The sequence below is a fragment of the Lissotriton vulgaris genome, chromosome 3_2, assembly GCF_964263255.1.
Source record: "Lissotriton vulgaris chromosome 3_2, aLisVul1.2, whole genome shotgun sequence".
Classification (NCBI taxonomy): domain Eukaryota; kingdom Metazoa; phylum Chordata; class Amphibia; order Caudata; family Salamandridae; genus Lissotriton; species Lissotriton vulgaris.
The window spans coordinates 246,630,927-246,656,353 of NC_141690.1; the positions used below are offsets into that span (position 1 = coordinate 246,630,927).

General features: G+C 43.9%; 1 protein-coding gene across 1 annotated transcript in view; it reads right to left on the reverse strand.

Annotated features, from left to right (window-relative positions):
• DNAAF9 (dynein axonemal assembly factor 9) overlaps positions 1–25,427 on the reverse strand; it is an 816,325-nt gene that overhangs the window by 414,535 nt on the left and 376,363 nt on the right. Inside the window, exons 16-17 of the mRNA XM_086964303.1 lie at positions 22,595–22,640; positions 21,882–21,993 (exon numbers count right to left, since the gene is read on the reverse strand). Of these exons, the coding sequence (XP_086820429.1) occupies positions 21,882–21,993; positions 22,595–22,640 (158 nt within the window). The remainder of the gene's footprint in view (positions 1–21,881; positions 21,994–22,594; positions 22,641–25,427) is intronic.

Genomic DNA, 25,427 nt, shown 5'->3' on the forward strand with positions numbered 1-25,427 from the left:
TGGGCCTGCTAGGGCCAGGAAGGGCATTGAGCCAGAACCCCTGCTCCAATGAAACTTACAAGGTAAGATATGATCATGTGCCACACCCAGCACCCTATACTGGCGATCCCCACAGTCACATTTAGACAATCCATTCAATTAACTAACACCCACCCTCAAACTGCAGAACACACATTCCAACTCTCGCTTATCAATGCTTGCTCTGCAGGACTGCACGGACTAGACCAGGCTTCTCCAACAAGTGTCTTGTGAGCTACTGGTAGCTCTCCAGCTGCCTGTAAGTAGCCCTCCTGTATGCAGCCACGCCTACTAGAGTAGAAGGCTTTGCTTGTGTGCTTTTAAGAACTCATCAATTGACATTTGAAGAAAAATGGTTGAATTTCCAAAATATTTTTTAATGCTGGTACTTGAATGATAAATGATGTCACATTGGTGAGACTTACTACTATTATTATAATGATCTCAGTGCCACCAGTATTGCACTATGGATGTTCTGTATTGACTGTGTCTAGTGACAGGGTAATTTTAGTCTATTTTCAGACTGGTGGTGACTGTAATCCACTACCATTTCAGTCCTAGTTGCATTTGCGTTCATTTGTAGGGCTCAACTATGTGCTTTGACAGGGTTTAGTGCCTTTTATCGTTTTCTCTGGCCTACAGGCCCGAAAGCTAGAGAGAAGCCATTTTGTATTTCTGCCTCGACTGTCCAAGGCGCTTGCAGGGTAAAGGTAGTGTTTAGAATTCATCCTGTTGTTCGCTAGAGAGGAACCGGTCAAGACTGGCCCTTATCGAAGGAATGTGTTTGTCTCCCCGGCTCTAGACGCAATACGCAGGTGGCCACTGTGGAAGGCGAAGGGAGCCGGGGACTGGTACAGGAATTCGGTGGGAATCGGCCTTATACCGGAATTTTCCATAGAGAAAGTGAGCTCTATATTATCAAGGAGCAAGTAGGGAGAGGAGAGAGAGCAGCGTGTGGAGTAGACTGAAGAAGTTGGTCCGAAGGCTGGTGCATAGAGATTGATACCATCAGCTAATCGAAATCCTGAAACGAAGAGGGAGAGTGATTGAAAATCCTGTAGTGACATCATACAGGAGTGGCAGAGACTAAGTCCAGAAGAGGGTTCGAGTATCCTGGAACCATGGCAGCCTAGATGAGGCGTAGCGGTGCAGACGTGTATTCGTGAGCCATAGAGGGAGAGCAGAGTCCCGAGCGCATTGAAGACAAAACGAGAGAGAGAGAGGGATCAGCTCCGCTGCTGGGATGGAAAGACACACGTCTAAGGTGAGGCGTTCTGAGCTTAGTGTAGAATACATTTAACTATTCATCTTTATTCCCCTTTAGGTTATAGGTAGCGACTAACTTAATTCATTTGTCTTTTGCTCATTCTGTCATGTTTGATTGTAGAATAAAGATTTAATGACAAATATCTTTGAATGTTGTTTTCATGAATGAGATTAACATTTCCTTTTAACCAGGTGCTGACATACAGAGGGATGGGATATGCCCTTCTGCAAAGGTAACTGTTGATGAGGGGGGAGTGTGAACTTCATTTGGGAAATAACTCTTAAAGGTGAATCCCCATTAGTATCCCCATTAGTGTATATCGTCGGGTGACGTTAAAGATATCGTCGGCTGACGTTAAAGATAAGAGTCTTACGGGACTATAAACATAGCATTAAAGATATCGTCGGGAGACGTTAAAGAATATAAGATGAGTTAAGTATAGGAAAAGATATGGAATCCATTAGGCGTTAGTGGTATCTTTGATTATACAGGCTTGTAAATAGCTTCTTTTCACTTTCTCAGGTGAGTATTCTAGATATCTTGTAAATAGTGGCCTGAGAAGAGTGTTGTTACGTGACGACTGGGTTAGCCACGGTTGGTGAGCTGCCTGTTCTCAGAATCCGGTAGTTACACTGTGTAAGGACCTTGCAAAGTGATAAAGCCTTTTTTACAGTTGTGCTAGCAAGCCTGCCAGATGCTCTGAGCAGATCACTGCTGGTAATCAGGCATAGGGTGGCCACTATGCCTGATAATCGTATCTGTTGCGGTCACTATAACAGCAATAACATTATTAGTAGTTTGGGATGATTTTCATTGAACATAAGTAGCTCTTTTTATAGAAAAGGTTGGTGACCCCTGGACTAGACATTGCAGCCCTCATAAAATATCACACACTTGATATCCTCTTCACCACAGAGACATGGCTGGCCACCCCATCCTCACACATCCTTGACATTCTTCTTCCTGCAGGCTACAGCATCCATTCTGTGGACTCTGCAGATAAGAATAGAGGAGGCTTCTTTCTCCTCCTGGTCCATCCTAGGAAAGTTCCATGGAGCCGCTGACATGCCTTTCCAAACGTTGCAAGTCAGACCACCCTCTTTCCACTCATCTACAGGCCTCCCAGGCACAACACGGACATCATTAATTCCTTCTTAGACCTCCTTATCATCTCCCTCATCGAACATGCTAACACTACCCTTTTCGGTGACTTTAGCCTCATACACATCACACACTCCAAAAAAGACACACCCTCTTCAATCTCATTGACACACTCAACATGGTACAACATATCAAAACACTCCAAACTCCACACTCAGCCTTGTGTTCTCAATATCAAGTCAATGCAACACATCTCAATCCTGCACTGGAAGGACCACTTTGCCATTCCTATCTTCCTGTACAGCGCCCAACTAACAAACCAAGGCCAACTCAAAAGAGAATACCAAATCTTCAGATCCTTCAAAAATGTCTCCATAAACAACACAATACAGCAATAGACAACACTTATCTCTCACCTTGTAAACTCCATGTATGACACCAACACCCTTCTAAGCAACGTCAACAATCTTTTGAAAAACCTGGAACATCTATGGCCCAATTACAATACTCAAGTGCAAACCAAAGCCTTCCGCACCGTGGTACTCGAAGGTGATGTCTTAACTGCATCCTTTATTAAAACTCTTTATCTGGGGACTCTCTCTATACTCTACTTACCCTTGGCAATACAGTCTTCCTTTTACCCAAAGCATCTTCCCAGCAGCTCTCACAATAGGTCAGTCCCAGCCGCTCTTAAACAACCATACACTGCACCCTGATGACCCTGCTATCTACCACCCAATCACTCTCCTAGCATTAATTGGGAAGATCACTGAAAAGGCAATTAATGTTCCAATCCAAAATCACATCAGTGCCTAACCTTCCCCAGCATGAGGACCACTCGGATTTCAGATCACGATGCTGCACGAAGATAGCTACCTTACACATTGCAGATGATGCCCTTATGACCACAGTGAAATATGTCTCCTGGTATTGCCTAAGCTATCAGCTGCCTTTGACACATTTGACCATCCCACCCTCTTCATATGCACTCTCAGTCTCAAATGGGATTCACAGTCAAGTCTTTCATTGGTTCTCCACTTACGATTCAAACGTATGTCAGATTGTTCACATGGCCACCTCCAGATCACAAAAAATCCTTATCACATGTGGAGTCCCCATGGTTCCATACTACCTCCGGTCAGCTTCATCCTTACAATGGAGCCGCTTGGTGCTCTACTGACAGTTTACAGCACCAAGATTCAACAATATACCAATGATACACAACTCTACTTATGTGTCCTCTGCTTCACATCAAATGCCTTAAACACTGTTTGCACATCATCCAGACCTGGATGTCCAGCGCTACCTGAAGTTCAGCTCAACAAAGATAGAATTCAGATTTTTTGCAAAGAACAACAAACAAGAAACAGTATAAACCTGGCCCAGTGACAGGAACTTTGAACGCTTCACTCCTGACACCAATCTCACCCTCAAGGAACACAACTAAAGACGGCCTAGAATCGTCTCTCATTTCTAAAGAAAATCAAAAAGTATTTTCCACAAAGCAACTTAAGGATTGCTGTTCAAGCCCTCATATGTCACGTGGTCAATAGAGACATTGTCGACATCGCTAAGTTAGCATGAGTCCAGCAACCATGATGCTGCTTTTGCGTGTGTTACTATATGGCTTTGTTTTTGCTAGACTCGGTTTATACCTTCCACATGGGAGCGGTCTGCTTTGTTCGTTCTCTGCCTGTTCCTGGAGTTTATAGTCTGAACACTGTGAGCAAGGTCGATAAACAATGCCCCTTGTTATTGTGTTCTGGTCAGTCCCTAACACCTAGACATAACATGCTAACAAGCTTGTGCTTTGACATCATGGGGATGCATGTTTAGGTAACACGCACTTGGAGAGGAAGCTTTCCAGGGAGAAGAGCCATGCGGTTCCTATGATGTAGATATACCATCTAGGCAATAAGGTATGGGGTCTGCTGACAAAGCCCAGAAATCTTCTATTATATAATAAAATGTCTTCTTACCAAGGGGAGGGTGGTTAGGCCTTATAGTCCTTTATCCACTGTCTTCAAATGATGATGATATCTCTCTTTGATATATGGCCTTGCTGAAATGCTAACTGTGTTAAGCTTGTGCATTTTGCTGCTGGTTGCGGCTCGTATACTGCGTTTTAGAGCACGATATTTAAAATAAACATTTTGAACTATATTTGTGTCTCGGTCAGTTCTTACTGTGGACATGTACGAGAGAGTGAGAGAAAAGGTGCGTCTTGTTACTGCGATTCCTGAGAGATCCGGGAGTGTTGTGTTCTGGGGTGTCTAATCATTTGTTTCATCATGAGTATGTAGGAGAGCGAGCGGCTTAATCAAACGCCAGAATTGATGGCTGTCATGGCTGGATTTTCTGATTAGATGAGATCAGCCCCTAGGGGCCCCTCCAACCCAGCCAGAACGTAATCACATCCCTCCTCAGGACCATCTATCCAGGCACCTGGGTACCTACCTGAGGATGGGGAACTCGCAATATACAAGCTCATATTATTAAAAACACCACTAAATCTATAGGGATACTAAGAATACTCACTGATTACTAGGGATATCCATACCCTACACCACACTCATACATCAGTTAGTCTCGCGGCCACTCAGACCCAGACTGATCTACCTCAGGGCAGACATGACACACAATCCGGTGCGTCTACACACGTGGGTCTGCAGCCCCAGTGCTCTCCCTTATTTCCAAACGGTTCGCAATCCGGCAAACCTACACGCCAGTCTCCCCCCTGACGCTCTCACTTACGCAAGCCACAATCCTGTGGGTATACACGCTGGTGATCCAACCCAGCGTTCTCACTAACGCCGCATATCAACGACGACCACATTCCTATGAACACCTTCAGCTATATGTTGGGAAGTCTCTCTCCCTATTCACTAAGGGCTTGCTACTACAATATTAGGAGTTAGCCAATTAATATAATGTACCTCTTATTCTTGGCATCATAGGTCCACTCGCTCCCTATTTATGTGATCACCACTTACCTGATTGGGGTTACTCATCCATTCATAAAAAATAATAACCACCTAGGAGATACATTTACCTGGATTGAACAAGAATATAAGGCACAGCTCAGTTTACTACAAACTGGGGGTTATTTTATTAGAACAATATAAACACCTACACAGATCTGTAACTGACAAAGACTATAGATAGAACACACCGCTGAAAGAGAAAAGATTAGCAATACAATAGCTTAGGGAATAAGAACAAGATTAAGGGACGAATTCACCTGATTAGTGTGAAGTCTTGTTCTAGCTATCATCTGGGTTCCTCTCTCGTCTGTGCCTTGGCTCATCTCAGACTCTCTCTCTCTCCTGCACTCTTGGGTACACCTCTGCGCTGATCACTTTGCACTGGACTCCTCTCCCCCACGAACTGTCTCCACCTTCCAGCTTCAATCTAATGGTTCCTGCCACTCTGATCACCGTTCATTCCACTAGCTTATTCACTCTGTCTCTGCACCAATGTCCAAATAACTCCAGCTGCTCCCACAGGTTAGTCCACGATCTCTCCTCCGTCTCTTCTAAAAGGCATAACTTCAGACTCCAGCTATTCACACCTCCTCCTGATAAGTAACTGCTTCTGACTGCTTCCTTCAGTTCCAGCTCACTATTCAACTCAGCTCTCTCCAGCTTGAACCCTCTCTCTCTGCCAACTCCACTCGACTGCTTACCACTCCTCCACCTCAACACGACTGACTGACTGACTCCGCCTCTGCACTTCACTGATATAGAATGCTGTTTCCTCATGGAAAGTTCCAGCCAGCAGCTTCCTCCCACCAATCCCATGCACCAGGCTCCTTGCGCTAGACGCTCCCACAGTGACCAGTCTGCTTGTTTCGTCTAGAGACCTGAGCCCGGGAACAATTCCTGATTAGATTCAGCTCTGGCCGGTTCTCTCCGGTTCGCTTAGGGCGAACAACAGCCTTAACTATAAACTTTACCTTTACCCTGAAAAGCCTCTCAGCTCCATCAAGATGGAGTCCCTCTAGTTCTAGGCCTGTAGGCCTGAAAGGGATGAAATGCCCCTTAGCTCTGTCAGAATACCTACATAAACCATACCAATGTGTCTAGTATGTCAAAGCCAATAGGCAATAGACAGGTTAGAGTCAAGAATAAAGGATCTATCATCATATTAAGCAGCTATCCTCTTCTAGGTCTAGAAGAAAGGGCCAACACAAGCTAAGAATACCTATACTAGATGTGAGCAAGACTAAGAACTATATCACTGCTAAATAGAGCCAAAAACTCTGCCATAACAATGGCGGAGCCACATGTATGCACTTTTCACTTATGCTGATGATTCACAGATTGTGTTTTCCCTATCTCAAGCTGACCCTTCATCACCTTCTTCTTTACAATCTGGTCTTAGCGACATCTCCCGCTGGATGAGCTGTAATTTTCTTAAGCTCAACAGCGATAAGACGGAGGTGCTTGTCTTCGGTAACAAGCCTGACCTATGGAGTTTGAGACATTGGCCATCAACTATGGGAGACTTACCCATTCCATCGGAACGAGCGAGAAATCTCGGGGTCATTATCGATAGGGAGCTATCGATGAAGGATCAGGCTAATAAGGTTGCAGCCACCTGCTTTACCATTCTTAGGTGGCTGCGAAAAATCTTTAGGATCCTGCCTTCTGACACCCAGAGATCCGTTGTAACGGCTCTGGTGACCTCCAGATTGGACTACAGTAATGTGCTCTATCTGGGGGCGACCAGGGTGGTTATGCGCCGTCTCCAACTAGTCCAGAATGCCGCTGCTCGGCTTCTGTGTGGATGTCGGAAATATGACCCAATTTCTGAACGCATCAAACAACTCCACTGGCTCAACCTTGATAAACGAGTGAAGTTCAAGACACTATGCTTTATGCATAAGATAAAGATTGAAGCTGCCCCCACCTATCTCCAATCTCTCGTTAAACCCTATGTTCCCGCACGCCCTCTCCGCTCCTCCTCCCAACATTTTTTCTGTGTGCCTAAGTTTAGGCTCACTAGAATGGGCGGTCGTTCCTTTTCTGTACTGGGACCCAGACTTTGGAATTCTCTTCCTGTAGACCTTCGAGTGGAGCACTGCCATCTTCGCTTCCGCAAAGCCGTTAAGACCTGGCTTTTTGCCCAATAATTCCCTTCGGAAAGCTGTTAGCCTTTAAGACCTGGTCTGTTGCGCTTTAACTCCCTCTGGATTATTATGCTATAATGTCAATTAGCGCCGGGAAACCCTCACGGGTAGCTGTTCGCGCTCTACAAGACTAATAATAAATAAAAATAAATAAAAATTCTCATGCACAGGCGTGTTTCTTTCTTGACTGTGACCTCTGTCCCACATGGAAATTATTAACTGATCAGATATAACAGTGTGTAGATCTCTAACCTGGAGGCTTTTAATGGATAGCGAAAGGCATCAATTCCACAGAATGGTGTGAAGGGAGGGCAGTGAGGAATCCACTGTTAGATTATTCACCAGAAAGAGCATTAACAAAGATATGCAACTGGTTCTTTTGAAGGATACTATTAGCCTCAGATTTCTCACCTTGTGAATAGATACCAAAGCAGTATGTCCTCAGTTGGTGGGTTTGCGGAGTGGCTCAGACCAGAAAATCCCGCAAGACTGAATGGGCAAAGTGCCCATCCTGCTGGATTAGGCTATCAAGGCAGTAGCGTATGGATTGATGCCTACGTCAGAGCCTGTTAGATGTTACAACAAGCACTCCTCCTGCCAATGCGGTGTTAGTTGCCCTGGTCCAATGAGCCCTCAGCCCTTCTGGGGGCTGCTTCTTAGCCAGTGCATGACAGATATTTATACAGATGACTAACCACCATGATATGGTCCTTCTCTGTACTGTCTCACCCCTTTTGCTCCTGTGAATCTCAGTGCTGATAGTCCACTCGATGGCCTTTGGTATGATCAATGTAGAAACTCAAAGCTCTTTTAGGGTCCAAACGAAGGAGCCTCTCTTCCTCTTTACGCGGAGTAAAGAATGCTGGAACAGTGATAGACTGTCCAATGTGAAAGGGAATCACAACTTTCTGTAAAAATGCTGTTCCAATCCAGGACTCCAGTTTGTCCAGGAAGGTGGTGGTAAATTGTGCATGAACAGCCAAAGCCTATAGATCACTCACACGACAAGCTGAGGTTTTCACTGAGGAAGACTATTTTGAAAGTCAGACGTCTCAAAGGATAACTGTGAATCAGCTCAACCTCCGAAGGTGTGCTGCAACCACCATCATCACTTGTGTGAACACGAGAGCCACTGGTAAGGCCAAAGGGGAGCACAGAAAACTGAAAATGCTCCTGACCTACCTTGAACAGCAGGTAACGTCAGTTGAGACTGTAGGACAGGTAAGTGAAAATAGGAGCCCTGCAGGTTTAGCACTATCATGTAGATTCCTTGATCCAGAGAAGACAGAACTTGGACCAATGTGAACATTTTGAATTTGTCCTTTTTCAGGAAAGAATTTAAAGGGCAAGGACCTAAAATAAGACAAAGGCTTCTAACCTTCTTCAGCACTAAGAAATTACGGGAGTAAAACTAGTCCCTATTTTCTGATGACTCTCGTGCAGCGTAATATGCAATGGGGTGGAAAAGAATGGTGGGCATATCCTTGATGGACTATCTATAATATATCTTTGTTGATATCTTTACTTAAAACCATTACAAAGTTCTTTATAAAAAGACAATGTAAGCAGGCAAGCATTTAAAAAGTATTTGTACATGTTAAAAACAAACAAATCTCAAATCTTAATGTCAAGACAAAATGGCAAGGCATGAATGTCCTAACATTTGCCTTGTTAAAAACATGGCTGAGCCCCTGAGGCACATAAGGTGGTTTGATAAAGTGCTATTTTAAATGGGACCTCGCATGTCTCTGGTGAGCGGACGCTTAGCTGATCCATGGAACCACATGAATTCTCGAGGTCTAGGACATTATTTGGGTCCCTGAGAAGCATAAAGTCAACAAAGTACTGAACTATTTAGTTCCTCCCAGTCGCAAATGCAGGGTTCACTGAATCATTTTTTAAGCAACCGGAAGAGCATATAAGGTGCTGTTTGACTAGTTCCACGCCATTAACAGCACAGTTTACTGGCCTCGCTGGGTGGTCCTGTCGGAGTGGTGTGCATTCAAACTGATGCAGTTGGACCGCGAAGACAAAGTTTGTTCAGTGATCTCTCAAACGCCTCATGAAATTCATATATTCCCCTGTCAAGATAGGGTTTTCAGTTGAAAGACAGCAATCACAGCAGGTCTGCAGGAGCGAATACCCAGAGCCTGGAACTGTGGTTTTAAAAGGACCGGTCTTTCTTTCAGTAGGGCCGGGCAAACGTAGGTGATATGCACAAGTGTTTCCTTACAAGAACAACAAAGTATGCAAAGATTGTTTAGCCATTCTCTTTTTTTTTGCTAGTAGGCAGTCCAGGGCCAAGTACCCAGCCCCTTTCTGAACCCTGTCGGGTTGGGGGTACGATATTGTTTTCTCTGCCCATGTCTCCAGATCCCCTAGCAGGAGATTGGCATAGTATTTGGCTTCAATGTCCAACAGGAAAATGTGACAATTTCTTGGTTTGGAGGGCTTCCCTTTATAAATAGGGTGAATTATTGCCTCTCTCCACCAGGACTTAGGGATTTGTTCTGTGACAGCTCAACAGTTGAATAGTGGAGTTAGTAAGCAGGCCCAGTATTCTGAATCATCTTTAAGCAGTTGTTACGGTAGGCCGTTTGGTCCTGGTGCGCCTTCCCTTCTGCCCCTGTTGATAATGTCTAGGACCTGTTTGCATGCGTCGCTGCCTCATCTCTGTTGGGCACCTTTTCTGTGCTGGTTTCATCCTCAGCTCTGTTGGCTGCTGAGAGCTCTGCATCTTCTACACAATTTGGTAACATAATTCTGCCAAAATATGTCATCGGGATCCCGTGGCTGGGAGGTTCTGGTATGCCATTTTGAGCAAGCTTTGAGTCTTGGTAATGCAGTTCTCCCATTGGTGTGAGTTTATGTTTTCGGGGTTTGCCACTGGAGGAACTAGTCAGCAGTTGTTCACAATCTCCAAGAATCTGATTGCGTTCCTACAGTTGCTATGCTTGAGCTCAAGTCACCCGAGGCCAGATTTTATAAGAACTGTCAGCAGTGCTCCTTCGTTGAGATGCATTTCCATTTCGATCTGTTGTGACTGCTGGTTGATATTATAGCCCCTGTTGAGGCTTTTGGTTAGCAACAGGCAATTATTACTTAGTTGCAAAATTTGTGGGTTGTAGTCGCTTTCGGGGCGGGCGTCAATCCTAAAATGCTTCAGGTATCCAAACAAGGGACGCTGATAAAGGTGCAATCTCACCCCTTGGCCTCACATAATATTGATGAGAAATAAATTATTCTTTGCATCATAGAATATAACAAAAAGTATGTAAAGAGCACTATATGTGAATATCTATCTCGGTCTACAGCCTTGAAAAAGTTACATTCATGTAACGAAACACGTGTCGGCTGCCATTGGCTGTTTGTCAACCACCACGACCGGGAAGGCCCTAGGATTAGGACCTCCAGTCAGGCTACCACTGTTGATTTGGCTTGTAGTGCTCAAAAAATTTGTGATACATGCATATAATGTGATCGCGACATGTACTGACAACATTAAATTGGATAAAATCAATACTTGATTTTCTGATGTTCTCTTCTCTGTTTGCTTGATACTTGTATAATTTTCTCCTATTCATGAAGCAATTTTTGTTGCAAGATTCGTAGAAATTGGCCATCGAGTTAAATCTAAATGGCACATTGCTGAAACTACTTTGTAGAGTGCCGAGGTTTAACCTATCTTAAAGGTGTAAATTTGTGATACATGCATATAATGTGAACGCGACATGTACTGACAACATTAAATTGGATAAAATCAATACTTGATTTTCTGAAGTTCTCTTCTCTGTTTGCTTGATACTTGTATAATTTTCTCCTATTCATGAAGCAATTTTTGTTGCAAGATTCGTAGGAATTGGCCATCGAGTTAAATCTAAATGGCACATTGCTGAAACTACTTTGTAGAGTGCTGAGGTTTAACCTATCTTAAAGGTGTAATCTATGATCGAACATGAGAGCGGGGTGGCACCAGTAGGTGATCCTCGCTTGTTCTTCCATTACGCAATCTGAGGCTGACTTGGTGGCAGTAGCTCAGGAGCTTTTCCTCGAAACCGCCCGTCCCCTTGCAGTGGGAAACACTTGATAAGGGATGTGCCAAAGATGGTCTTGCAGCAGTGTGGTCACATCTCCCTGGCAATGTACCAACAGATTTAAGATGCAGTCAACAGATAGGATCACAAGAACATCCCATGCGTTTGGCTTAGGTTTGTTATTATAGCGTCCAGCTTGGGTATGATGTCCTGTTTAGAGTGCGGGTGAGGGTGAATGTAAATGTTTACTTGCCCAATTATGAACTAGTACAGACATAATCCAAGGTGTCTTCTTAGGTCACTAGAAAAATGGGTAGCAGAAAACAACATTCTACCATATTTCCAAACAGGGTTCCGATCCTCGGCCTCCACAATAGATAACATCACGACTCTAGCTATTCTCAGCCAACAAGCAGCACAAAAAATCACCTTCCTCTCTACTGCTGCTTTATAGACTACAGCGCCACCTTTGATAAAGTGTCGCGCAACACCTTATGGAGGAAACTGGATAATTGAGGGATTCCTCAGAGCCCTTATCTCCTTGGATAAGAACACATGGGTGCGAATTAAAACTGGCCCAAAGACAGTCTCTGCAAAAATTGTTACCGGAGACGGACTAAAGCAAGGTTGCGTTCTTGTACCCCTCTTGTTCAATCTTTACACTGCTGACCTGGGAACATTCTTGGAGAAAAGTAATCTTCTCCTGCCAAAATTGGGCTCTGGAAAAAGGAACTTCATTCATAGGGCAAGACGACGACTGGAGCTGGGCCTTCAAAGACAATCTATTTATTGTGAGGCTGACACCCTGAAATACTTTATAAGGACATTAAAAGCCGCAGACAACACTTTAAAAGCCCGGCTAAAAGAAACTTTTGCTAGTCCTGGAAATCCATGGAATCGTCAAGTTACAAAGGCTATAAAATCGCTAGAGATCGATAACTCATTACTAACTTCAGACACTAATCCATATACAGTCTGGAAAAAGGTTATCAATAAGCAGGTCAAACAAATCTCCCACCGGATGGACTCCCAGGCTTTAAAAACATCAACAGTCTTGCTCCCCCTGAACAACTCATACCTCCCTGGGCACCTCAATCTTACCTCCTGGGAAATTTAAATAAAGTGGCTTGGAAGAATATAATGTTCATGCGTCTTCTAGGTCTGCGTTCAACTGCCTTTTACCAATGGGCTCCAACAAGTGAGGAGGGGTCATGCAGACTGTGCAACTACCAGACCGAATCATGGCTGCATCTCCTGTGCTGCTGTCCTGCCTTGGACGCCCCCAGAAGACTTCTTTTAAAAGCCTTATATTTAAAATGGGGCACTAGGTCGTGTTGGGAAGCATCAGCCCTGTGCTTTACTTCTTCAGACACTCAAGTGCTTGCAAGGATTGGAAAATTCTTGAGACTTTTGGACAACCTCTTTTTTACCCTCTTTGGCCCCCGTGCTTAGAGTTCTCCCCCCAAAAACTCATCACAGACTTTTTCTGTCCCCTTACTTAGCATTCCTGCACTAATTTATTTTACTTTAGGCCCTGCACTGTATGTGATTATACTGGCACCTACAAGATTGTATTTTATATGCACAGGATTTCAAATCTTGATAGGTTTTTTTCAGTTTTTGCTTTTTTAATATGATAACAGTGCTAATGCTGATATTTTATAGCTATGGTTTTAATTAACTGTGCTAATCCAATAAAAACCTACAAACCATGGTGACATTCAAACCTGAAGCAATATAAACTGCTAGGCTGCCTATTGGTTGGCCTTTTACATTTGTATTTGTAGCTGCTACGTACAACCCCAAGTGCCGATCAGGGGAATTGAGGCAATGATCCATGTTTTCTGGAACATGATTCATAAGATTTTTGCCGGTACGTGACCAGTTTTGCATCATCAATTAAGACCGCCCATGCCTCTTACATTCCAGGAACATATTTTTAAGTGGGTATGCAGGCCAAGACAGCTGGACGAGGGCAGGACTTGAGGCCAATTTTTTATTTGTTTGCTTAAGACAGTTGAAAGCAATGACCAATCTGGTGCCATATTACGGGCTTGAAGCTGCATGGATGACCCCTCCTGGCATGCGTATCGTGTTTGCAGCTACTTCTTTGGGCTGGCTGTTACTGCCTATAGCGTTTCTTAGAATTGAAAATCTTTCTTTTGGACAGGCTCTTTTGTGGTTGGTAGTCTTCGCAAGAACGCACAACTGGACTGGGTAAGTGTCAGAATCATATTTTGTTACCTTTATTCCCCAGTTTTAAAATGGGCCTTTTCGAGCCATATTTTGGTAGCTTGCTCGGGAATGGATAATGTTATTAGAGACAGTTCTTTTGATTGACTCTCTCTCTGCGGAACAAATTCTATTGACACTATGTCTGTACATGTTAGGTGGGCCAGTGGTGTATGGCTTCTCAGTAATTTCACAATATTTCCCCGGTTTATAATATTTTGGGGGCCTTTTGAGGCATATTCCAGATACACTAGGTTCTTGGGGCTTGTATGGTTAACTGAGCCTTCACTTTGGGCAGTGGCAGTGACCAGCGATGTGCTGTAAAATAAGTTGCATGGTGTTTGTGTGTTTATACCTGTGCTCTTCTGACCTGTGATGGGGAATGCACCGTGCAGGACTCGTGGCCGGCTGCCCGATTGCAGAGGAGATACAGGACTGGCTGGACCACGGTGCTGGCGGAGATAATTAGCTACTGTGAATTCATTGGTCCTCAGGTTATAGAATGGGCTCTCTGTTATGGGTTTGGACTGCTGAGTTGTAGCATCAGGCTCTATGTTGTTTGTTTTGACGGACTATCTGAAGCACTAGTTTCTTGGATGCAATGCTCTGCCACCCATGGAGGTAATAGCTTATGCTGCCTCCAACAGGATGGCCATAGGCCACAGGGTGCAACCTAAAGTGGTTTGGTGGTGGGAGGGGCAGGTATGCTGCCCTTAAGGGCCTGGACGTTGTCTGCCGGATTGCCGACCCCATCCTAAAAATTACTTGGGGAGTGGGGGTGAGGAGTCTGTTGTTGTGGAGGTGCATCTTGGCGCTGTCTTTGTACCAATCCTCTTCCAAAGCCTTCAAAGGGGTGAGATGGGTACCATCAAAGGGCATGTCTATTAATGGCAGTTGAATGTCACTTGAAAAGCCGGTGGATCCAACCAACGCTTGGCACCCAAGCACCTGCTGTGACCAACTCCCCTCCCCAAGCAGTTGGTGGTGTCCAGTCAAGAGCATACAACATATTCCACTGTGTGTTCTCCATCTTGTATAAAGGTTGGAGTTCGTCAGGGGACTACTGGAAAGATCTTGCCAGCCATATCCCACAATGTATCTCAGGAGGTAACTAGCAATCCCTTAGCAAAAAGCAAGGCTAGCTGAGGAGAACATTATTTTCTGAATGCCTCCATACGTCTAGATCCCCTATCAAGGGGCCTAGTAGAGAATGAGTTAAGGTGCAGTTGGACTGTTGACACTTACACCAACAAGCTTTAAGGCATAGGATGTTGCACAAGGAAGTGTGGGTCACCAGGAGCAGGTCTGTATCATCTGTCAACCGGTCTCTCTTAACTTGTGGGAAAAAGAAGGGCTTGGCCCATGTGGCCATTAATGTGTCCGTTAGAGCTTCATTAAAAGGAAGAGTGATTTTGTGGAAGTCTATGAAGAAAGATAGTCACTCTTCCATTTCCTATGTTTCTTTTTCAAACTGAACTTACCTGAAGACCTGGGTTGGGAAGAGGACCTTTCACAGTGACAGCTTTGAGAACAGGAACAGGAGTATATCTTCAACTTTGAGCAGGGCCAGCCCCTTACGCCCCTTCTTCGGTGATGTAGAGCTGGCTTTGCATTATTGGATCAGTTTGGGATTCATCCTATGGTAGTCCAAACAAGCCTTGGAGTCAGACGAAAAACCTATGTATCAGAGACATACATAGAAGGCGTCTGACTCAGACATCTGTTTGTGACAGTCCTAACAAAGTTTATACCCTTCAGTCCTTGGAGGAAACATGGTCCCTTGCACACTATAGAGAATTTGTTTTTCAACTCATCCATAAGGCAAGAAAAAGTTGAGGGAGAGAGCTCCAGATGCACGCTCAAAAGTGTGGTAAGGAAATAACATCATAAATATGGCTCTGGAGTCCCTTCTGGTGCAGGGCGAAACTAACGCAGAGCCACATGATGCCATCTTCTGGTGCTCTGGAGCAATTTCCACATCCAGTCTGGTGCCATGGGGTTTTCACTGTCCGGAAACTGATGTTAGAAATATCCACCAGAAAAGGTATTTTCCTGCCTTTGTTGCTGCATGATTTGGGACTGGGAGTATTGAACAGACACATCGGCCCTTAACATACCTTTTCAAAAGGGCCAGTTCTCCTCCTATGGTGCTGGGCCAGGAAAAGGGAGTCTTTAGATTGAAGAGCTCTTCAATGAGTAATATCTGTCTAATTAAGACCAGCTATGACCAAGGAACCTCTCATGCATTAGTCAGTGTATATGGATTCAAAGGCACAGGCTTGGTTGTGGGAATGCTTAGAACCTGTCAAAAGAGTGAATAATCTGAATTTTTTTAGTAAACTGAGCAAATTAACCAAGAACTGGATGTATACTTACATTTGTTGAGTGCCTATAGGTAGTTTGGTCTGAAAGATATGAGCGAATTCAATGGGGAAAATCTTGTCGATTTGGTTATTTCATCTCCGGAGAAGACAACTATAGTTGAATGCAGGTTAAGATTCCCCCTTGGCCTTTTCTAGTGTTGCAAAGATATTTTACATACTGCTGCAGTTCACTTGTCACTTCTGTTTCAATAGGTCTGAAACGGCAAGTGCTTTATATAGTCAATCATGCTTTTTTTGAGGCTCAGGGAAATGGCCCTCTGGTTCTGCAAACCTCTCACGATTAAAGTAAAATCAAGATCGCCTTGCAGAAAAAACAAGCATTGGCATAGCCAACAGGTCTCGCCTTTGGAACCTTATAAGTATTTAGTTATGCAGCACAATATCCTTACTGCAACAACATTAAACTGTTGCATGGCTAAACACTTATAAGGCCCCAAAGGCGAGACCTATTGGCTATGCTAATGTTTGTTTCATTAATCTTTCCTCTACACTTGTCTTAGATTTGCCTTGCCAGGTTTCAACTTTCATCTGTGTGCTAACTTTAGTAGTGTTTTAGTCAGAAACTCACCGAACATGCACTTACATTACAATTCTGCACTCTACTAAGACATTAACATAACATAACAATGAAGATTTCTGGCGAGATCTGAGTTTACAGAGGACCTCACAGTGCAACAACCACTGATGGCATAGCTTTCAATATAGGCTAGTACATCACAATGCATTGATTAATGTCGTCAATGTTTTATTAATGAAGTTGAACATCACAATGAACTAAACAATGATAGCACTGCTTTAATAACGAGCTATAATATCACAATACAATGACCAATCGTGGTAAGCTTGAATGATGAGCTATTACATCAAAATGCACGACCTGATGACCCAACTTTAAAAACAAGTCTTCACATCACAAAGCACGAACCAATGGCAGAGCTTTAATAATGCACCTTGACATCACAATGCACAAATCAACAGTGACCGAGCTTAAAAAAAATAAAACGGGGCACAACAATGTACTAATCAATGAGAGTTGTGTTTAACAATGTTCTTTCACATAATATTGCATTCATTAGCCAATGAAGACTTACCTTTACTAGTTGGCCACACTGATGGTTTAGGTTTAACCGCATCGCTGCGGCGGTTATTTTCGAGCTACGCAGCTTTTTTCTAAAAGCCGCGTTAGATGACGAGCTCAGCTCGTCATCCGCACACGCCCCCGTGGCTGATGACGAGCTGAGCTCGTCATCAGCATCGAAGGGGTTAAAACAAGCCATGACAAAAACTTAACAGTGGCCCTACACGCGTTTCCATCGCCACCACATGAGCCCAGCGTTACCACCGGAGGTCAAATGCACTGATAAGTGCAAAAAAGTGAACATGCAGCACACCAACCCATGTGTACCTAAACACAACATAAGAACTAAGACACCCACCCGCACATGGCATTTCCGCAATGACATACTTCCTAAGGTCATTAAATTGAACAAAAAGCTTGGTAATCTAACCTCATGGAATCCCATCAGGGAATGCAGGCAAATGTATGTAATCCATCCTCATGTGTCACAAAAAGAACCTCAGTCCACGTTCCCTCTCACCCACATCACTAAAGCCGGAAATACCTGAGTTCCGGAGGAAGAGGAAGTGGAAGTATGCAGGAAGGAAATAAAGAAAGTGCAGGATGGTTGAAGGGAGGAGGGAAGGGAGGGCTAGACAACGTTGCTGTTAAGAACGACGAACTCACAGTGGAAAAGCTCATGATAAATGTAAAGCATAGCATAAACCCTAGTCAAATAGGAATGGGAAAATAAAGAAATACGAGTGAATAGAAAACCTAAAGGAAAACAAGCGCGTGTGCCTTGCGCTGAAAGTTTTTTTTAAAAAGGCGTGCAGGCTGGAGCAGGAGAGAGAGGCAGAGGGGTGCACCAGAGAGTGGTGCGAGCGTGCTGGGGAAAGTAGTCTACTCTTTTTCAAAGCACATACTCGTGCTTGTGGCGCGCCGCTGCGCACTCCCGCAAGGTGTATGCCGCCACAAACACGAGTATGTGCTTCGAAAAAGATGAACGACAGCTAAAGGTCTCCTATGTAGCGCATGCGCGCTGTGTAGGCAAGACCTAAAAACAGGTCATGAGTTCATATAGAGATAGGGTTAGGCTAAGAGGTCAGAGTGAAGGGAATGGGTTTGCATATATACTATTAAAATGAATAGCGAATGTAACTTAAAATAAGGTGTTATAAAATGTGGTTAAATATTGGGAGGAAAAAGTTCAGCGGAGGGTTATTAGAGTGTTCAGAAATACGATGGCGCTCTACAGATCTCGCATATCCGGAGAACCGACGTATTTTGCTTGAGTTCCTTATTACGGCCACAAGCCAAAGAGCGAGGGCAAACGGATTTGCTCCCCTACACGGTCCGACCCTAGACCCACGGTGGACTTTTCGACCCTTGATACCAGTTTCTGACGCATTCTTAAGTACTTTCTTCTCGCGTCTTTTATTATTTTTACCCGATTAGGACCGGGTTGGAATTATCACCGGTCCCCCGATACTGCTCTCAGCCAGATTACACAGCCCTGAAGAGTCACGGGTCTACCCCGTTATTAACGAAACACGTGTCGGCTGGTTTCTTGTGCAAAAAAAAAAGTTCCCCTTTTGATTAGGGGAGCTTCAATAATAAAACAAACAAGTCAACAACATTTGAGAGTGATTTTATCCTTTCCTGAACTACACAAGACAATACCTATCAACTAATTTAGGTTGTGTGCGCTTGACTTTTCTTAAATATATTTTTCTCTGGAATTCCGACTTACTGATAGTAACTACACGACGCCCCCGCATGTAAACAATATTTCTGAATGTATTTTCCATGGCAAAGTGTAAGAAGCTAGCCTGGATGTGAATCTGGAGCTTCAGATGGAAAACTACTACAATTAAATAAACTCTTTCATTTGCAGTGTAGAACAATAGTTCTACGCTGCAAATGAAAGGTTATTTAATTGTAATTATTATTTAATTGTAGTAATTTGCCTGCACACGCTGTGCACTCAGTATAAAGCAGAAACAGTCTTCCACAAGGCCACATGGAAGCGTCAATGAAAGGCAGGTGGTAGAAAAGAGATTTCTTAAAATGATCTACTCCATGTTGCCTGATGGTTATCACTATTGTCTACTAAGTATTACTTTACAAATGTGTGTACCAAGGAGCATTGAACACCATCTCCCACAGCATTCTCCTGGAGCGTTTGCTGGAGATGGGTGTTGAGGGCCCTGCTCTACTCTGGATTAAGAGCTACCTAACCGAACGGCGCTCCAAGGTGCAAATTGGCTCGTTTACCTCTAACGGCCAAGATAACGACAAAGGAGTACCTCAGGGATCAATTTTGAGCCCCACTCTATTTAATCTTTATGTTTCCCCCCTTGCACGAGTAATCAGGGGGCACAGCTTTGATACCGTGTCCTACGCTGACGACACGCAGCTACTGATCACCCTAGGCCCCGACCCTAATGACACCAAACTTAGATTCCAAAAATGCATGATCTCAATCAAGGATTGGATGACCAACAATTTCTTGTTACTTAACGCTGGTAAAACGGAGATTGTGCTTTTTGGAAATGCCCTCAAACACTGGAATGACGAATGGTGGCCACCATCACTGGGGACCTGTCCCCCTCCCAAATCCGCGGTCCGAAACCTTGGGGTGACAATTGACGACACGCTGTCCATGGCCAGCCATGTCAACAAGATAGTGCACACAAGTTTCGGGCTGATGCGCAACCTCAGGAACATTTTTAAATGGATTCCCCTCTCCTCGCGTATGCCCCTAGTCCAAGGACTCATCATCAGCCAGATGGATTATGGCAACTCTCTATTTGCCTCCATCAACGAGAGCCTCCTGGCCAAACTCCAGGTCCTACAGAATACGGCAGCCAGGGTGGTCCTTGATCTACCCCCCAGCTCCCCATCTATACCTAACCTTAGAACCCTCCACTGGCTTCCCATTAGGAAGCGCATAAACTTCAAAGAGTGCTGCCTAGTCCATAAAACCATCAATGGACAAGACCCCAAATATTTAGAGAACTAAACTGTCCGGTCAGAACTCCCCGGTCCACCAACAAGTCCCTCCTAACCATTCCAAAAGTTCGTACTGTCAGGAATGGTGACAGATCCTTCTCTAAACTAGCCCGTGTTGCCTGGAATGCCCTTCCACTTAACATCAGAGCCGAACCCAACCATATGAGATTCCGCAGACTCCTAAAAACGTGGCTCTTCTAGCTATCAGACTTCCGGCAACTCTTTCTTGCATCTGCTAGCGCTCTGAGACCTTCGGGTGATTTATGCGCTATATAAATTTAATTACAATTACAAAGCAAAACAGAGGGTGTAGGAGCATAATTCTCTAGAAGGGAATCAGACTTTCGCCCCAACAGTCAGTACAAGAAATACCTTATGCATCCTGTAGGTGATTCTAATTGTTTTACAACCAAGAATAAAAAGCACTAAATTGGAATAGTGCATTAGCCAATAAGACATCGAAGATCTGACTACAAGTTATCACTCTAAAATAATGAGAAAGTTATCAGATCAACCATTGTTTGATTACTTGACCAAAAAAGTGGTTTACATTCTAAAGGTCCGACTAGCAAGATATTCGGCATACAGCACTCCGTGTTTCAGTGTTTAAATGCAATATATACCGGTACTCCCTGGGAGGGGAGGTGGGGGAAGTGGGGTGGGTGGGGAGTGGTGATGTGTTAATGGAGAATCAAAATTAAGTAGTCCCGAAACTCAATCATACTTACATTAAATATTAGTTCAAAGGGAGACAGACAGACAAACAACAGGCCCCGATCTGACTACTAATTTATAAAACGAATATTGCAGATTAATATCAGAAAGGACACATGGTTGTCCAGTTCGAAAATCAATGACGTCTTCCCAGAAAGCAGATCATTAACCATATGACGCAATTACCCTCCATGTTCTCGAAGTTTAGTCAGGCGAATTGCTGAAATTCTAGCGAGTCATTCTAGTGACATTTGAAAGACATCTCAAAACTAGCAGGACGTAATGTAGCACATCTCCCATCTGTGAAAAGTAATGTCCTCTTGAGTTACACTCCGACTCATCCTGGCATCATCCATCTGTATTTCTGATGAATTAATATGGCTCTTCAATAGGTTATAATGACACCTACTGAAGCATACAATCCAATCATATATTCAGGATAACCACAGTAACTATGTATGAGCCGAATAGGCTACATTTCACGATTCGGTGGGTTGGCAAGCACAGACATCATACATATTCTTTCATTGTAATGTTTCTGGATGGTGGTTCTTGTGCCTAGTAGGATGCTTTTATACAAGTTCTCATAACAGGGATAGATATGAGCTATTGTCTGCAGCGGCTACAGAGGGAGCTTGTACCTAGTGACGCCTTGCAACAGCTTTGATAGGGTTTGCAGGTTTCACATGTTACTAAGTGCATACATTAGGTACTTTGATATCCTGAGCACTGGCTAAAGATCTCTGATGCCACTATAGAGTGGAGTCATTCTTAGGCCATGACTGATAAACGGTGATGCCCTCTCTGTTCCTTCGGTGTAGTTGCATTTTCAAAGGTGTTCTCATGGTATTCGCATGAAACAATCATAGATGCAAGAAAGATGGATAGACAGGCAAGAGAATAAAATAAACATACAAACACTACTAACCCAGTTCTCGCACAGATATCTGAGAAATTAGAAATGATTCTGAGAAGACTACAGATCCCAGGCATCCTCTTCCTTTTTGCAGGTCAGGAATGTCATTGACTACCATGCACGCCTGTGACAGAAAAATACCATATTAAGCGCGTTTACATTGAGCACCTATAATAACATGCCATGCATAAAAGTGGAGCAGTAAAGCCATCATTATGGATGTGTGTCCCAGAGATACAGTCAAGACAACATGACTGCATATGTACCATTCCAAATATTAACTGGGGCTTCAAAACTTGCAGTGACGTTTAAAACATGCTTAGGGATCCAGGTATTCAAAACATCTTAAAGAAACTATATACAATACCGTACACAAGACCCACTATGACAAAGCACTTGTAAACTGGACTGAAAACAGTCACAACATGTACTCACTACCTATAATGCACTCCCTCTCCAAATTTTACAGTTCCATCAGGCAATATAAAATATATACCACTGTAAAATAAATAAGATCAATTGTCACAGTGGATTTCTCAATCATGTTCATAGAAATTACATTTCTTCTAGCATCAAAAAACGTTTAAGGAACGGTCCGTGGTGTAAAATGTATTTGTTAAACAACATTCTCAATACAAATATTGTATTGTGCTCTTTTAACCGACGTTCAAATACGTTTTTCACTCAGCGAAAGTTGGAATCTACGTAATGTTGCATTTTCTTACCGTTTTCACTAAATACAAGCTGTCTTCATGGTCCAATGGCACAGTTCTAAAACAAAAGATTAAAATATGAGTGTTTGGTAAATAAGATACCTACATACTGGTATCATAATGCAAATCTGGTATAAGTCAACCAAGCATGATAGTTGAAATGCATGTAGACCACAGAATGCTTCATAACAGCACTGACTCTGGCAATGCTCAGGGTTTGCCATGTCCATAAACCCGACGCACACATGCACCCCAGGGCCATTCCTCACTAGATTTAGGTACTCCGCTATAAAATAAAAAAACTTTACAAAAAAGCAGGATGTGGCAGAAGATACGATGTCAATAACGTCATTCTCTTCTCATGTGAAGAGACTGGTTAATCAGTTGCAACAAACAAGTTACTTACCTTTGGTGACGCCTTTTCTGGTAGCTACTCTATCTAAACACACATTCCTCACCTTTAGAATATCCCCAGCCGCCTGATTGGAGTGGGATGATTTTTCAGCATAACCACTGTGCGCAAGTAGTTGGCATCATGCAGCTCCACATAGACTCTGCTACGCCTTTGAGGTGACGACTAAGCATATACATATACACCTCCCAAGCATGCAGATGTGACTTTCTTACTACACATCGTCAGCTCCCTACAACACAGAGCCCAAAAACTAATTATGCATGCTAGTGAGCAGATCTCAGGTCCCTTTATTGATGGGGGAGAATCCACTCCACCGTACAGGGAGGTGGAAGGGAAGAGCAGAATCTGTTAGATAGAGTATCCACCACAAAGAGCTTTACAAAAGGTCAGTCAATTATTTTTCTGCTGGATACTTCTAACCGCGGATTCCTCACCTTCAGAATAGATACCAAAGCAGTACATACCCAGAGGTGGGTCAGTTGAAATACTTCGACCAAAAAGTCCTGCAGGACAGAACAGCTACCATACCCTTCCAGTCAGACCTGGCTGTCAAAGCAGCAGTATGTCATGAACAAATGCAGTTGCCTATGTTTCAGCTTGACAAATATCTGTGCGTCAGCTTGCAGAGGTGGTGGCCTAAGAGTGGCCTCGACTTCACAACATGGAGCCTCACCCAACCACCTTTTCACACGTGAGAAAATTGCTATGAAAGTTTCTGGATCCAGTCTGGAGCCTGGGAAAGTCACAAGGTGATGAATCTACAGCTAGTAGCTTATATCAGAACTAGGTAGCATGACAACTGGAAGAGCTGTACTTATTTCCCAATACAACATCAGATGAGCTCACTTTGAAGTCTGACAAGGGCACTGGGTCATCGATTAGCGCCAGTGATGTTGACCATAGCGGTTGTGCTGTAGAAAATGGAATGGATATTTGGTCCGGCGTGGAGGTTTGTACAGGTGTCAATACAGGCCTGGTAATGGGTCCCAAGGGACTAGACTGTCGGGTGAAGGCCTTCCACTGGTAATCCGACTGGAGGCCTGCAGATCCGAGGAACTTAAAGGCAAAACAGAAGGGACTGGAAGCACACTAAAGATTAGCAGCTGTGACGTATTTTAGGCCTTCAACTGCTGCAGGGTCAAGAAAGGGGAACTTGGGGCACGTCGGGTCAGTTGAGGTATTGATTTCTAAGCTGGTGACCTAAGTGTGCAGCTTAGATCTTGACGCCCCTGTGTCTTCTCTACGCATCCACAGTGGAAGGATGAGGAGGAGTCTAATTTTCCTTACTATGCTAGCCTTTGGACTTTGCCTTACCAGAAGATTTTGAATTGAATGGGGAGCGGTAGCTGGAATGACGTTGTGTTTAGGACCATGCCGGAGACTTGGACCAGAAACAGCACCTGTACAATGTCCGTAACAACTTCTTATGCTCAGAGATGTACATCCTGGTCTGGGATCATATTAGGGCGCATTGGTCTCATAACTGGGAGTTAGGAAGCTTGTGGTGGTCGATAAACAGCATTTACTTGTGTCAGTCTCTACACAGCCTAAAATTGGTTATTCTTTGAAGGGCACACTCCCTTGCACACTTTTTGAGAAACAGTTTACAAACATCAAAGATGGGAGCAGAGCTCCATATCCGTGTCTGAAACCACAGAAAGAAATGAACTGATTTTAGCACACAGGGGTGGTGTTTGAATGTGTCCCAGCTCCGTCATATCTGGGGAAGTACGAAGCCAGCACCTAGCTGCATGATGCCACCTACCAGCAAGCAGTACAGGAGAAAATGGCTCCAGATCCAGTATGCTGCCTAGGGAATATTCTAATCATGAGGAATTTGAGTTTAGAAGTATCCATTAGAAACTTATACACTCACTCATTTATCTGGATACAATTTGTTTAGTTACGGATTTCCTGAACGTAAGAAAAACAGCAGCTGTCATTAAACAAGAAACAAGAGTTGTAGTGGGACTCTACTTTAGATCAGACTGATTTACTGCGAGAATGCTGTAAGCTAACAAGCTATAGGCTAATGCTGGGATGGCAATATACCCTGCACCTTATACATTCGTGTTCCCCTACCATGATTGCACAACTGCCAGTAGCTTGGTTTTTCATTTTGGTCTTGCATCACACTACTCTAGGAATGACTACAGATGCCTGGAACCTATCCATTGACACGAGTAAGGTCGTAGACCTGTCCTGTGACCTAGCAGCATGCCTCAACTGTGCCTTTCACAACAGACAGCGGACTACTGTCCTAGTCATGGGATAGGCACATTGAGAAGAGGTGGCCCACTCTTATAACATTCAAGTTCTATGCAGTTGCCCAAATCATAGTCCTAACATTTCAACTGTTTATTATGCATGTTTGTACATGCAGCTTCTGTTGCACATGCATGATGTGTGTGTGTGGGCGTGTGTGTGCTA